The sequence below is a fragment of the Podarcis bocagei genome (genome assembly GCF_964188305.1).
Source record: "Podarcis bocagei genome assembly, chromosome: 5".
Taxonomy (NCBI): Eukaryota; Metazoa; Chordata; class Lepidosauria; order Squamata; family Lacertidae; genus Podarcis; species Podarcis bocagei.
The window spans coordinates 79,443,202-79,453,872 of NC_138129.1; the positions used below are offsets into that span (position 1 = coordinate 79,443,202).

General features: G+C 40.6%; 1 protein-coding gene across 1 annotated transcript; it reads left to right on the forward strand.

Annotated features, from left to right (window-relative positions):
* Positions 1 to 231: 231 nt before the first annotated feature.
* LOC308587743 (uncharacterized protein) lies at positions 232 to 10,395 on the forward strand (the record flags this gene model as incomplete). The annotated part of the gene is made up of 14 exons (XM_081195510.1): positions 232 to 236; positions 354 to 429; positions 1,562 to 1,597; positions 2,339 to 2,386; positions 2,956 to 3,006; positions 3,809 to 3,856; positions 3,951 to 4,022; positions 4,653 to 4,697; positions 6,316 to 6,357; positions 7,340 to 7,372; positions 8,011 to 8,097; positions 8,655 to 8,696; positions 9,327 to 9,368; positions 10,178 to 10,395. 13 exons carry the CDS (start codon positions 232 to 234, stop codon positions 9,363 to 9,365), a joined length of 624 nt encoding a protein of 207 aa, XP_081051636.1. The 3' UTR covers positions 9,366 to 9,368; positions 10,178 to 10,395.
* Positions 10,396 to 10,671: the final 276 nt, after the last annotated feature.

Consider the following 10,671-nt stretch of genomic DNA (forward strand, 5'->3'; position numbering starts at 1 on the left):
TGCAGAAGTTTTAGGGAAGTGTTTTAGATTCCTGGAGTTCCTGCAGGTTGCTGGACAAGTCTATGAGGCATCGCCATTGCTCCGTACAGGAGGTAACTAATGTTCAGTGACAAAGCAAATTTGGCATGGGGGAAATGAAGTTTCCCAGTTATGGGCACTGTAGTAAGCCAGTCCTGGTTTTAAACTTATTTCTGTTTTACTTCTGTGTCTTAGAACAGAAGCTTCACCAAAATGCAGTGGGGGTGGCTGGGTTGAAAAGGGGGCCACAGTTCTTGGCTACATCTACTAGCCAATGTGTTGAAGAGGAGAAATAGGAATATACTATAAATGTGAAGTATGTTACATTGAAACAGGCACATAAGCAGCCAGCTCCCTGATTTCTTGATTTTGTTTTCACAGGGTGGGAAAGGTAGTCCGGCTTGTGATAAGGTGAGTGATTCATCTCCACCATAACTTGTTTATATTTATATTTTATTATAATATTACTATTTTCCCCCTACGTGGTGTGCTTATGCAATGGCATGGGAATTAAAAAAACAAAAGAAAACCTGATAAAAGACTGCCATCCAAAGAAGCTCAGCTGTGATAGGTTCAGAACAGGCAAAAGGAAATGCTCCTTCATAGAGCACATATTCAAACTATGGAATTTGCCACAGATGGTGCGATGGTTACCAAAATAGGGTTTACGATACAATACAATAATCTTTACTGTCATTGTCCCATACAGAACAACGAAACTGAAAAAAATCTACACCAGACATTCAAAAACCAACAAGCCTGCTATCCCAGCTATCCCAGCCTGGTTAACCCCCTAAAAACTCTGATACCCCATAAGTAAATACAATATACCCCCACAGAGACTACCTTACACTGCGTTTAAAACCAAAATCACATTTGTATAAAAACTGTTTCTCAGGCGGCTAGTCCTAGTCTTTATAACCCTGTACCTTCTTCCAGAAGGCAGAAGCTGAAAGAGATCATTTCCGGGGTGCGCACTGTCCTGCGCTATCTCTGCAGCTTTCTTATGACACTTGGAAGCATAGATATGTTGATCCAAGGTGGGAAGAGTGCACCCAATTATTCTCTCTGCAGTCTTTACAACCCTGGGCAGCATTGTTTTTCCCCTGACTGTGCAGCTCCCAAACCACACACAGAGACCATAAGTTAATACATTCTCAAAGGTACAATGGTAAAGTGCCACCAACAGGTCCTTTGAGAGATTATTTTTCCGGAGGATTCTCAGAAAATATAATGGTGGGAAATGGAGGAAAGGTTATTACTGGCTACTAGTCATGATGGCAATATATGTACCAACCCCGTATCCTCCCCTGGGACAGTCCACTTCAGGCCATTTTACAGGGAAGGAGGATTGTGGCAAATTCACTCCCCACCTCTAGAGTAGCAGCAGCATATTTGTGATGGCAACATACCACCTCCAGAGCCCACAAATTGGAGCTTTCGAATCTGCACAGGATCGATAAACATTTATTGTTTTGATGTCTTAGAGGTTGTGTTCAGATAACCTGTTTCTCAATGAAGTAATTCCTTTACTCTTTTACAGACTTCACCTGCCTATAACGTCAAGATTTGCAATCAGGTAAGCACCTCCATTCCACATTACCTTGGATTTGACTGGATGGTGTTCATAGTTTTAAATACGTTAATAAATATTGTATCCTTGTTTGCTCCCCCCCCCTCATTTCTTAAATAAACTCTGAAGTAGGGATGGAAAGAGCTTTCAATTTTGATCCTCTTATTTGCTCATTTCCCCCACCTTAAATTTAGTTCTCCGCATTTCTGCAGCAAATTGCAATTTATCTTTTTTTTAATTCCTCTTGAAAATTCACCAGAATTTGAGCCAATTTCTCCTCAGAAACACATTTCTATACATACTTTTGACTAATGTACATGTTTTAACAAATACATTTCCCCAATACATTTTTATATATTATATCTTTTGTAAAATATTTTCATAGTTATGCATACTCTCGTCATATATGCATTTTTGTAAACAGTGTTGGGTTAGAGAACTGCATTTCAAAATTTGGTTAATTGCAGATTTTGAAACACAGCTGTGTTTTGGTTCTCCTTCTGTTCATGAAAACGTGAATTTGATAAATTTGCCTTTAAATGCGAACTTTTTTGAATTTCTCTCCCATCCCTACTCTAAAGTAAACGTTTCCATTTTGGATTGCCTTTTTTAATCAAGGACATCTGTTTTCATTCTATAGTAGTAAGGTATATATAAAATGTTGCTTGCTTTTCCGAAATAAAATTCTAACTGCCAAAAATTTTGGTCAAGAATAGCCTTGTTCATGTCTGTTTTTCTTTGTAACAGAATCAGCTTTCAAACTCGCAGAGTACCAGCTCCTTCGGCGGCACACAGGTATATAGATATACACATTCACCGTTCTATTTAAATGTTGGCTACTTTCCTGATAATGCCACTCTTAGATTGGTTGGCAATAGTATGGCTAAGAGGGACAAGCAAGCAGAAGGCTGCTAATGCCCCCAAATGAATTGGGTCTTCCCTTCTATGGCAGGTGCCAACAATGGTTCTTTGTGTACCCAGTAATAAAGTCCTTCCACAGTGCAATTTTGTAGAGCAGAGTCCCATTTAATTTGGTGGGATTAACTCTCAGGTAAAGCACCCTGCTTTCCAGGGAACAAGCCTCATCAAATTCAGAGGCGTTTACTTCTGTATAGGCATGGATAGGACTGCAGTGGAAGTGTAGACAATCCCTAAGTGACATTGATCTCAGTTGTATCTGGGTGAAGTCTGGAATTTCCTGTTGCTGTTCTGTTCTTGCTGGGGAGACGCTAAGATCCTAGCTTCCTGGCTGGTATGTCCTCTAAGACAGGATAGAGTTGTGTGACCTGAACTGGAATAATAATTTTGTGTGTGATTTTTATAGGAAAGCAGCTTAAATAACCCTCATCATTCTTTCTCTACAGGGTTTGAAACCTCAGGGTGGCTCATCAGAAACTGTCCGTGTTACCATCCAGGTAACTATTAGGGTTATGCAAAGAAAATAAACACATGCAACCCTTGGCAGCTGCTTTGTTGACCTGGGTAGTCTTAGCTCGGTGGCACGTACTGAAATTGTACTTTCTCACGGATCCTTGGCGGAGGGTTGCCTTACCTTGTTTTCTGTACCTTGGTTGACTGATCCATTGCCTATGAGGAGGAAAATAAATGTTTCAGTTTTCATCAGACTTGTATGAACCTTTTAAGCTGAGTAGCTCCTTCTGAACTTGGGACGTGGGTGGCGCTGTGGGTTAAACCACAGAGCCTAGGATTTGCTGATCAGAAGGTCAGCGGTTCGAATCCCTGCGACGGGGTGAGCTCCTGTTGCTCAGTCCCAGCTCCTGCCAACCTAGCAGTTTGAAAGCATGTCAAAGTGCAAGTAGATAAATAGGTACTGCTCCAGCGAGAAGGTAAACGGCATTTCCGTGCGCTGCTCTGGTTCGCCAGAGGCGGGTTAGTCATGCTGGCCACATGACCCAGAAGCTGTACGCCGGCTCCCTTGGCCAATAAAGCGAGATGAGCGCCGCAACCTCAGAGTCGGCCACGACTGGACTTAATGGTCAGGGGTCCTTTAGCTCCTTCTGAAGATATCAGTGCTGCCAAATTTCAGACACACAGGGACAGGGTTTTTGGTGTGTGCTAGGTACCTCTTTAAATCAAGGATCTTTCAGCCTGAGGGCTGGATTTTAATGTAGCCCAACCTTCTGAGGGCCACATTTGAAGGGAAGGCAAAAAGAATGACTAACAATAGCGTCACTGATGTCTTGTTTTTCTTCACAGGAGGGTCGGCCTTCAGGATCACAGGGCGGTAGCTCTGTTAGCATACAGGTATATACATATATATACTTTATAGCAAATGTTAAGTTTATCTCAAAAATATTATCTCACAGCAGCAAGGTTGATGTCTTGTTTTTCTTCACAGGGGGGTCGGCCTTCAGGATCACAGGGCGGTCAGCCTTCAGGATCACAGGGTGGTAGCTCTGTTAGCATACAGGTACATACATACATACAAACAAACACATACATACTTCATATCAAATGTGAGGGGCAGATGGGGCACATCAACCTGGGAAGGTAGCCCATCTGGGAGAAAGCAAACTCTGATCCTAAACCTCTGCTGCCTTGTAGGATATCTTTGGGAGAAGAAAAAGCTAAGCAGAAAACCCCTCACAAATCTGGACTGGAGTCCCTAAGATGGTTGGATGACCTTGTAGGCCTCCTTCTAGAGAAACAGTGGAGGTGGTGGTTCCTTGTAGACAGTAGAGTCTATTGGGGCGGGGGCAAAGGACGCAAGCAGTACAACACAGCAATTGTAGCTCAGCAGCAATGATATCGGAAGGAAGGAAAAGTTAACAGCATGGAGATACTCTATGTCTCCTGAAATTTATGGGGAAAGTGTCTTCCAAGGAGCCACTACCCACATCCCATTCTGGGCTCTTGGTAAATTTTTCTCCCTGGACATCAGAATGAGCTGCTGGTGGTGGCTGTACAATAAGGACAGGCGAACTGCTTGATGTAAGCTGCTTTGCCAACCCCGGCTTTGTAGGGATTGGGCAAAGAAATTGGCCTGTGCTAACCCTCCTGCACAAGATCCTTAATGGTCATTGCCTGCTTTTCTTCACAGGGCCAGTCTTCAAGCTCACAGGGCAGCAGCTCTTCTGGCAAACAGGTATATATGCATGTGGAATTGTATAGTTGGAAGGAACCCTGAGGATTATCTAGTCCAACTCCTTGCAGTGCAGGAATACGTAGCTGTCCCACACAGGGATCAAACTTGCAACCTTGGCAGTATCGGCACCATGCTCTAACCAACTGAGCTATCCAGGTTATGTAGTGGTTTAAACAGTTTTGGACCCAGAACTGTGAAATCTGTGTATGACTCCAGGCCAGTCACTTTATCTCAGGCCTAACATGTGAATGGTGGAAGTATTTTATTGTTTTGAAGTGATTTTTTTTTAATAAAAAAAATTCTGGGAAAGACTGTTAAAACAATTATAGACCGCAAGAAAACAACAGCAAACAAAACACAAACAGAGGGAATGTGTGTAGAAAATATATTACTTTTGTAGCACCCTGCTTGTGGTTAACGCTTAGCTGGAATGAAATATTCAACGCAGCAATAGAGAAATTAAAATAATAATTTATTTGTCAGACAAATAAATGAGAGGCACAGTGGTATATGGTTACCAAGCTCTGGCCTGGCCTCCTGCCATTATGGCCAGCACTTATATTCCCTTAATCCAGCCCCCTTTGCTCCTCCTGTGGCTGCCTCTGTCCAATCAGCCTGGTTGGATTTCCTATTGGCTGATTGCTATAACCAATCCTAAAAGATACACCCATATCCTCCTGTCCTTATATGGAACACAAAGAGCTATATATTGTTACATCTATAAATGACAAATAAGTAGTAATATATCTTACATGTGTCTCAACAAGGAATCTTAATTACCAGCTCACCTCTTGCCCTCCTTGCCCTATTGCCTTCTAAAACAAATGGTTAATCTTAAATTTTTATTTTAAACATATGTCAAGGATCTTGAGTTTCACATCAACATTGAAAGATCTCCTTCATTTGAAGGTTTCTAAACAAATGCCTGACAGCTATATATCAGGACTGCTTGGATGGCGTCTCCTTGTCTGGCAGGGGGGCTAGGCTGGTGGCTGACTTAATTTCAGGATAAATACAACTCTTACAACTATATGAAATAAGAATCTAGCATTTCTTAAATCCTTTGCATAATTACATTTAAGCCAGCATATTTCATACATTATCATAGATAGCTTTTTAGAAGGATAAACTTCCTCAAAGTAAAAAGGAAGGAACAGTTTACAGCCTCAAAATAAAATAGGGAAAAAAAACCTCTTCCCCTGTTTACACTCCCCCCCCCTTCTCCAGCCAGTTGCTTTGTTTCCATGTGCTCTTGGCCTTTTGTCCTGTGGCTCAAGTTTAACGGTTTTATTTTACTATTTACCAACTCTTAATTATGTTGGGTCTATGTAACCTTGCTCTTAACCTGTAATTCCCTTTTTTTTACGACTTTGAGAATTGTTTTCTGCTATAAATCAAGGGGCCCCTTTGTCTAGGAGGAAAACATTGCCAGTGTTCTCTAAACAGCTAGTCTTCTTGCCTGGCATGAAACATTTGAAAATCTTTAAGCTCATTTTTAGAATTTTAGGAACCTGATCAAGATATAAGCCAATATAAGCCTTGATTAAAAATGCAGTCTATATTCAGATGCCTCATTTTGAAGGCGATAGTACATTTTTTTATTTCTTTGTTTTTAAAGCAGGGTGGATCTTATTCAACTGGTGGCAGTCCCTGTGGCAAGGTATATTCTTTTATTTGACAATATTTTGGAAACAGTCTCAGTATTAGCTATCTTACAATAGAACAATTTGTTGAGAAGGAGAAGATGTGAGCAAAACGTAAAGTATACAGTAAGGAAGCTCTGCAATTCCTTGTTACTTCTGATAGCAAACAGTACTAGAATTGGTAATATACAAATATTTGCACACAGCAGATCTTTAGATATAAATTATTCTTGGACCAATGCTGGTGTAGAATTGCTTTTCCATGGAAGGAAGTGCTATTATCTTAACCTTTATCCTTCAGCAATAACTGGCATGGACAACATCCCCTTTGAGGCTTTGTCTACGTGTCACCAATATGAGAATGAGTGCAATTCTTTCCATGTGTTTCATATACAGTGGTACCTCGGTTTTCAGACATAATCCATTCCAGAGGACCATTCAAGTTCCGAAACATGTGAAACATTTGAAAACCGAGGTGCAAAGGGCGGTCTGCAAACTTAATAGAGAAAATGGAAAAAACTAAAACTCAGTGAAAGCCCTTCGACTTCCGAGGTGCGTTCTAAAATGGAAGCATTTACTTATGGGTTTTCGGAGTTTGAAAACCAAAGCATTAGACTTCTGAGATGTTCAAAAACCGAAGTACCACTGTTCAAAAACCGAAGTACCACTGTATATTGAATGTATCACTGAAATACTTTCTCTCTCTGCTTTCTAAGGCAAGAGAGAGAGAAGGGGAAAAGGGTGGGTGCTTGTGGTTTTGCATGGATGTGTGTGTGTGTGTGTGTGTGTGTGTGTGTGAGAGAGAGAGAGAGAGAGAGAGAGAGAGAGAGAGAGAGAGAAGGGCACTCTAGCCATGTGTCTGCATACATAGTGGTGCTGGTTTTAAGTACAGATGTGCTCAGATCCATAATCCAGGACTTTAAGGAACTAAAAAAATGATAATTGCTTAAAAAAAATGCAAACCTAAGAATAACAAGAATAAACATTCATTTTAAACAGGGGATTACATATGACAGCAATCCCTGCAACCAGGTAAGATTTCCATTCCATTCACGTAAAAGACATATGTCAATAGAACATCTAGTTTTAGGGTCTAACTAAATGCAAATATAATGGATAAAAGCTCCTGAAGATGACCTTGTTCTAGTGCATTCATGATGCTTTGTGCAACTGATGGTATCGGGTTAGCTTTAAATGATTCTGCTTTGAATACTGTTTGCACCTGCCAATGTTTTGGGGCAGACATGCTGTTTTGTTTCCAATTGGTGCATGTCCTGCTGAAATCCCACAACTTTTCATGGTATAAATGTTCTGGGTTCCCTCTTTCCCCACTGTTCTTGCTATGTTGTTGCACAATAGTGTCTCTCTAGACAGCAATAAACATTGGGGAAGCAAGTTGAAAGCTGCTCAAGTGATCGGAATCTAAGAAGAGAAGAAGCCCAAACACATTTTGGTGTGGCAAATTCCCCAGAGTTTTGGGGAAAGGCCACGAAATAGAATATGCAGAAATAGTGTGGTGCATTGTTTAGAATTTCAAACAAGCAATCTCTTGAGCAGCCAACAGCATTTGCAACTCTACCTCCATCATAGAAATTATCGTGCATTTTCCACTCAAATAAGAGAAGATGGTAGCATTTGTGTGTGATTATTGATTTTGTGCTGCTTTACAGAGCCAAGCGTCGCCGTCGTCGTCATCATCATCATCATCATCATCATCTTATTCATCGTCGTCTTCTTCACAAAGTACCTATGGCCAGGTAGGGGTTGTTTCCTTTAGCTGTTTCTTCCCAGTGTATGACGAATGGATGATGAACTGATTTTCAGGCACTTTAACTGGGAGAAAGGATCTTAAAATGCCCATAAGGAAGTGCACAAATGCAAAACATGGCAGCAAATGTGCTGACAGAATACTGGAAGGGCACAGGGGACCTATGCCAGAAACAGGTGGCGTGCAGATCTTTAGACATTTTCATTGGGATCAGAATATAATGCATGACCAGAAAATGTCCATTGGTGCTGAGACAACATAGGACATCAACTCACTAGAAAGTTCTCCTTCACAAACTCCATTGCGCTGTTGCACATCTCCCATTCCTTTCAAGGGAGTTTGCTCGTGCAAGAAAACATTTCGGCTGTTTGTGCCCTGGGTTTCCACACATTTCTAAATTTTCTTTTAAATTCCTGTGAGCCAAAATAATCTCCCCTTATTTTGAGTGCCCCCAAAAGATTCTGAACACTAGATTTCTGAAATTCAACTGACAAGAACTATTTTAATGTGTTTTCCTCCCCTCTCCACTCCGTTTGTCTTCTTTAGGGTGGCTCACAATATCAAGGCAACCCCAACGCTTGTCCTCCGGTATGTTCCCTTTCTCTTAAGTTTTATGATGATTTGCTACCTGACAAAGTTATATATATGTCATTCTGTCCCTCTAATGCCCGTGTCAGCAACCAAGTTTTCCTTAAAGGCCAATTTCAGAAGCAAATGATGAGAGTCAGTTAGCGCCTCGGCCCTGTTACTTCTTCAAGAGTCCAAGAGTGTCCATCAGTTGTTCTTTGTTTTCTTATATCTTTTTCCTGCTTTTCCAACAAACATTGTCTGCCAAAGTGGTCCACTTCAGTAGCAAACAAACAAACACAAGGCTTGTTCTCAGGCTTGCTAACCTAATTTTCTGTTCTGAACCACCCTGGAATCTTCGGATGAAAGACGGTATACAAATTTAAATAATAATAATAATAATAATAATAATAATAATAATAATAATAATACAAGACACACAGAAGGGAGGGGATTAGAGGAAACAAGCAGAGGAGGGAAATCAGTTTGACAGTGCAAGGGGTGAGTTGTATATATGCTTGTAGTCTTGTATGGACAAAGGCGTAAGAACTACGTGAATGAGAGAAATTCAATTTCATGCACATTCAAGGGTGAACTTACATAATTCACACTTGGCAAAGTAATTTCTGATTTTGTATTTTTCTCTCTCAGGGGATAGATACCTCTTCCAACAACAGAAATAGATGCTGAGTGGTAAATATCAGCTCTTATTATACAAATATGAATCTCAAAGTATGATGGTCTTTTATACCTACTCTTTGAATATTGCAGAGACATTTGTATTATGGGTTGCATTTGATGGATTTTCTGTGCGATCCCAGGGAAGCTTTCCCAAACCCAAGGGAACCATATAAAGGAAGGGGCACCGGAAGATTATATGCATGGGACTTAAATTTGTTACACGGCACATGAGGCTCTAGAAAGTGAACAAACTTTCACTTAACCTCAGAATATGCCTCATAGTAAATGGAGTCCCGAATGTGATTGTAGGTGGCAACGTTTTCATTTTACCTTGACAATTCCAATAAACAATAACCACATCGTGCTCGTGATAAACCAATTCACACTGTTTAGCTCCTCAAGCAATTGATGTATAATGTCAAATTTAAATGAATTGGCAGGTAGATAGGCAACTTGTATTTTGCCCATTGCTCTTGATATGAGATGGAAGTATTTAGCATTGTCTCCCGAGACAGACAGATGCCAACAACAGCTAGAACTGAGGCCTTGGTTCACATAAATGATCTCAAGATTAGATCATTAGCTGTGTCATTCCATACAAAGGAAGTTGGATTGTTAGTAAAATGTTACCAGGAAAAAATTTCAGCAATAGAGGATATGTAGGTTGTCTTTTTTTTCTTTTTCTTTTTAAGAATCCTGCTATAGGTTAAATAATAATAATAATAATAATAATAATAATAATAATAACAACAACAACAACAACAACAACAACTTCAAATGAAATAACTACAGAATGACATGGTTGTATTTATGTGTTTTAGCAATAAAGTGTTGAAACAGAAAACCGGTCTGGAGAGGAAGAATATAATTCAATAGTCACGAGAGCAACTGGAATTTCTCAAAGTTCAAATACATTGCAAAATTACCTGTCTGCGAGACACCTCCCTGACACCTCACGCTGCAGAACAGAAATGTTCGTGTTTTCACAAGTCAAAACCAGGAGTCGTGAAGTGAAATAAAAACAACGTTTTCCTTAAAACGCTCAAGTCTTTATTTTTATTGATTACATTTCTATCCATGCCTCCTCTCAAAGGAGCTCCGGGGAGTGTCTTCCCCTCATTTTGCACAAAAGCCTTGCAGAATCTGCACATCCTGATAAGCTAGTCCACCGCTCCCTGGTTTCTCTGCTGTCCTCCTTCACCCCAGTGAGAATATTTTACCCGCAGAGCTGGCAACCTTAACTGCAAACCAAACCTGAGGGTTGCAGGGAACAGCCGTTCAATGTGTCCAAACAGAACTGCCCCAATTGCATTGG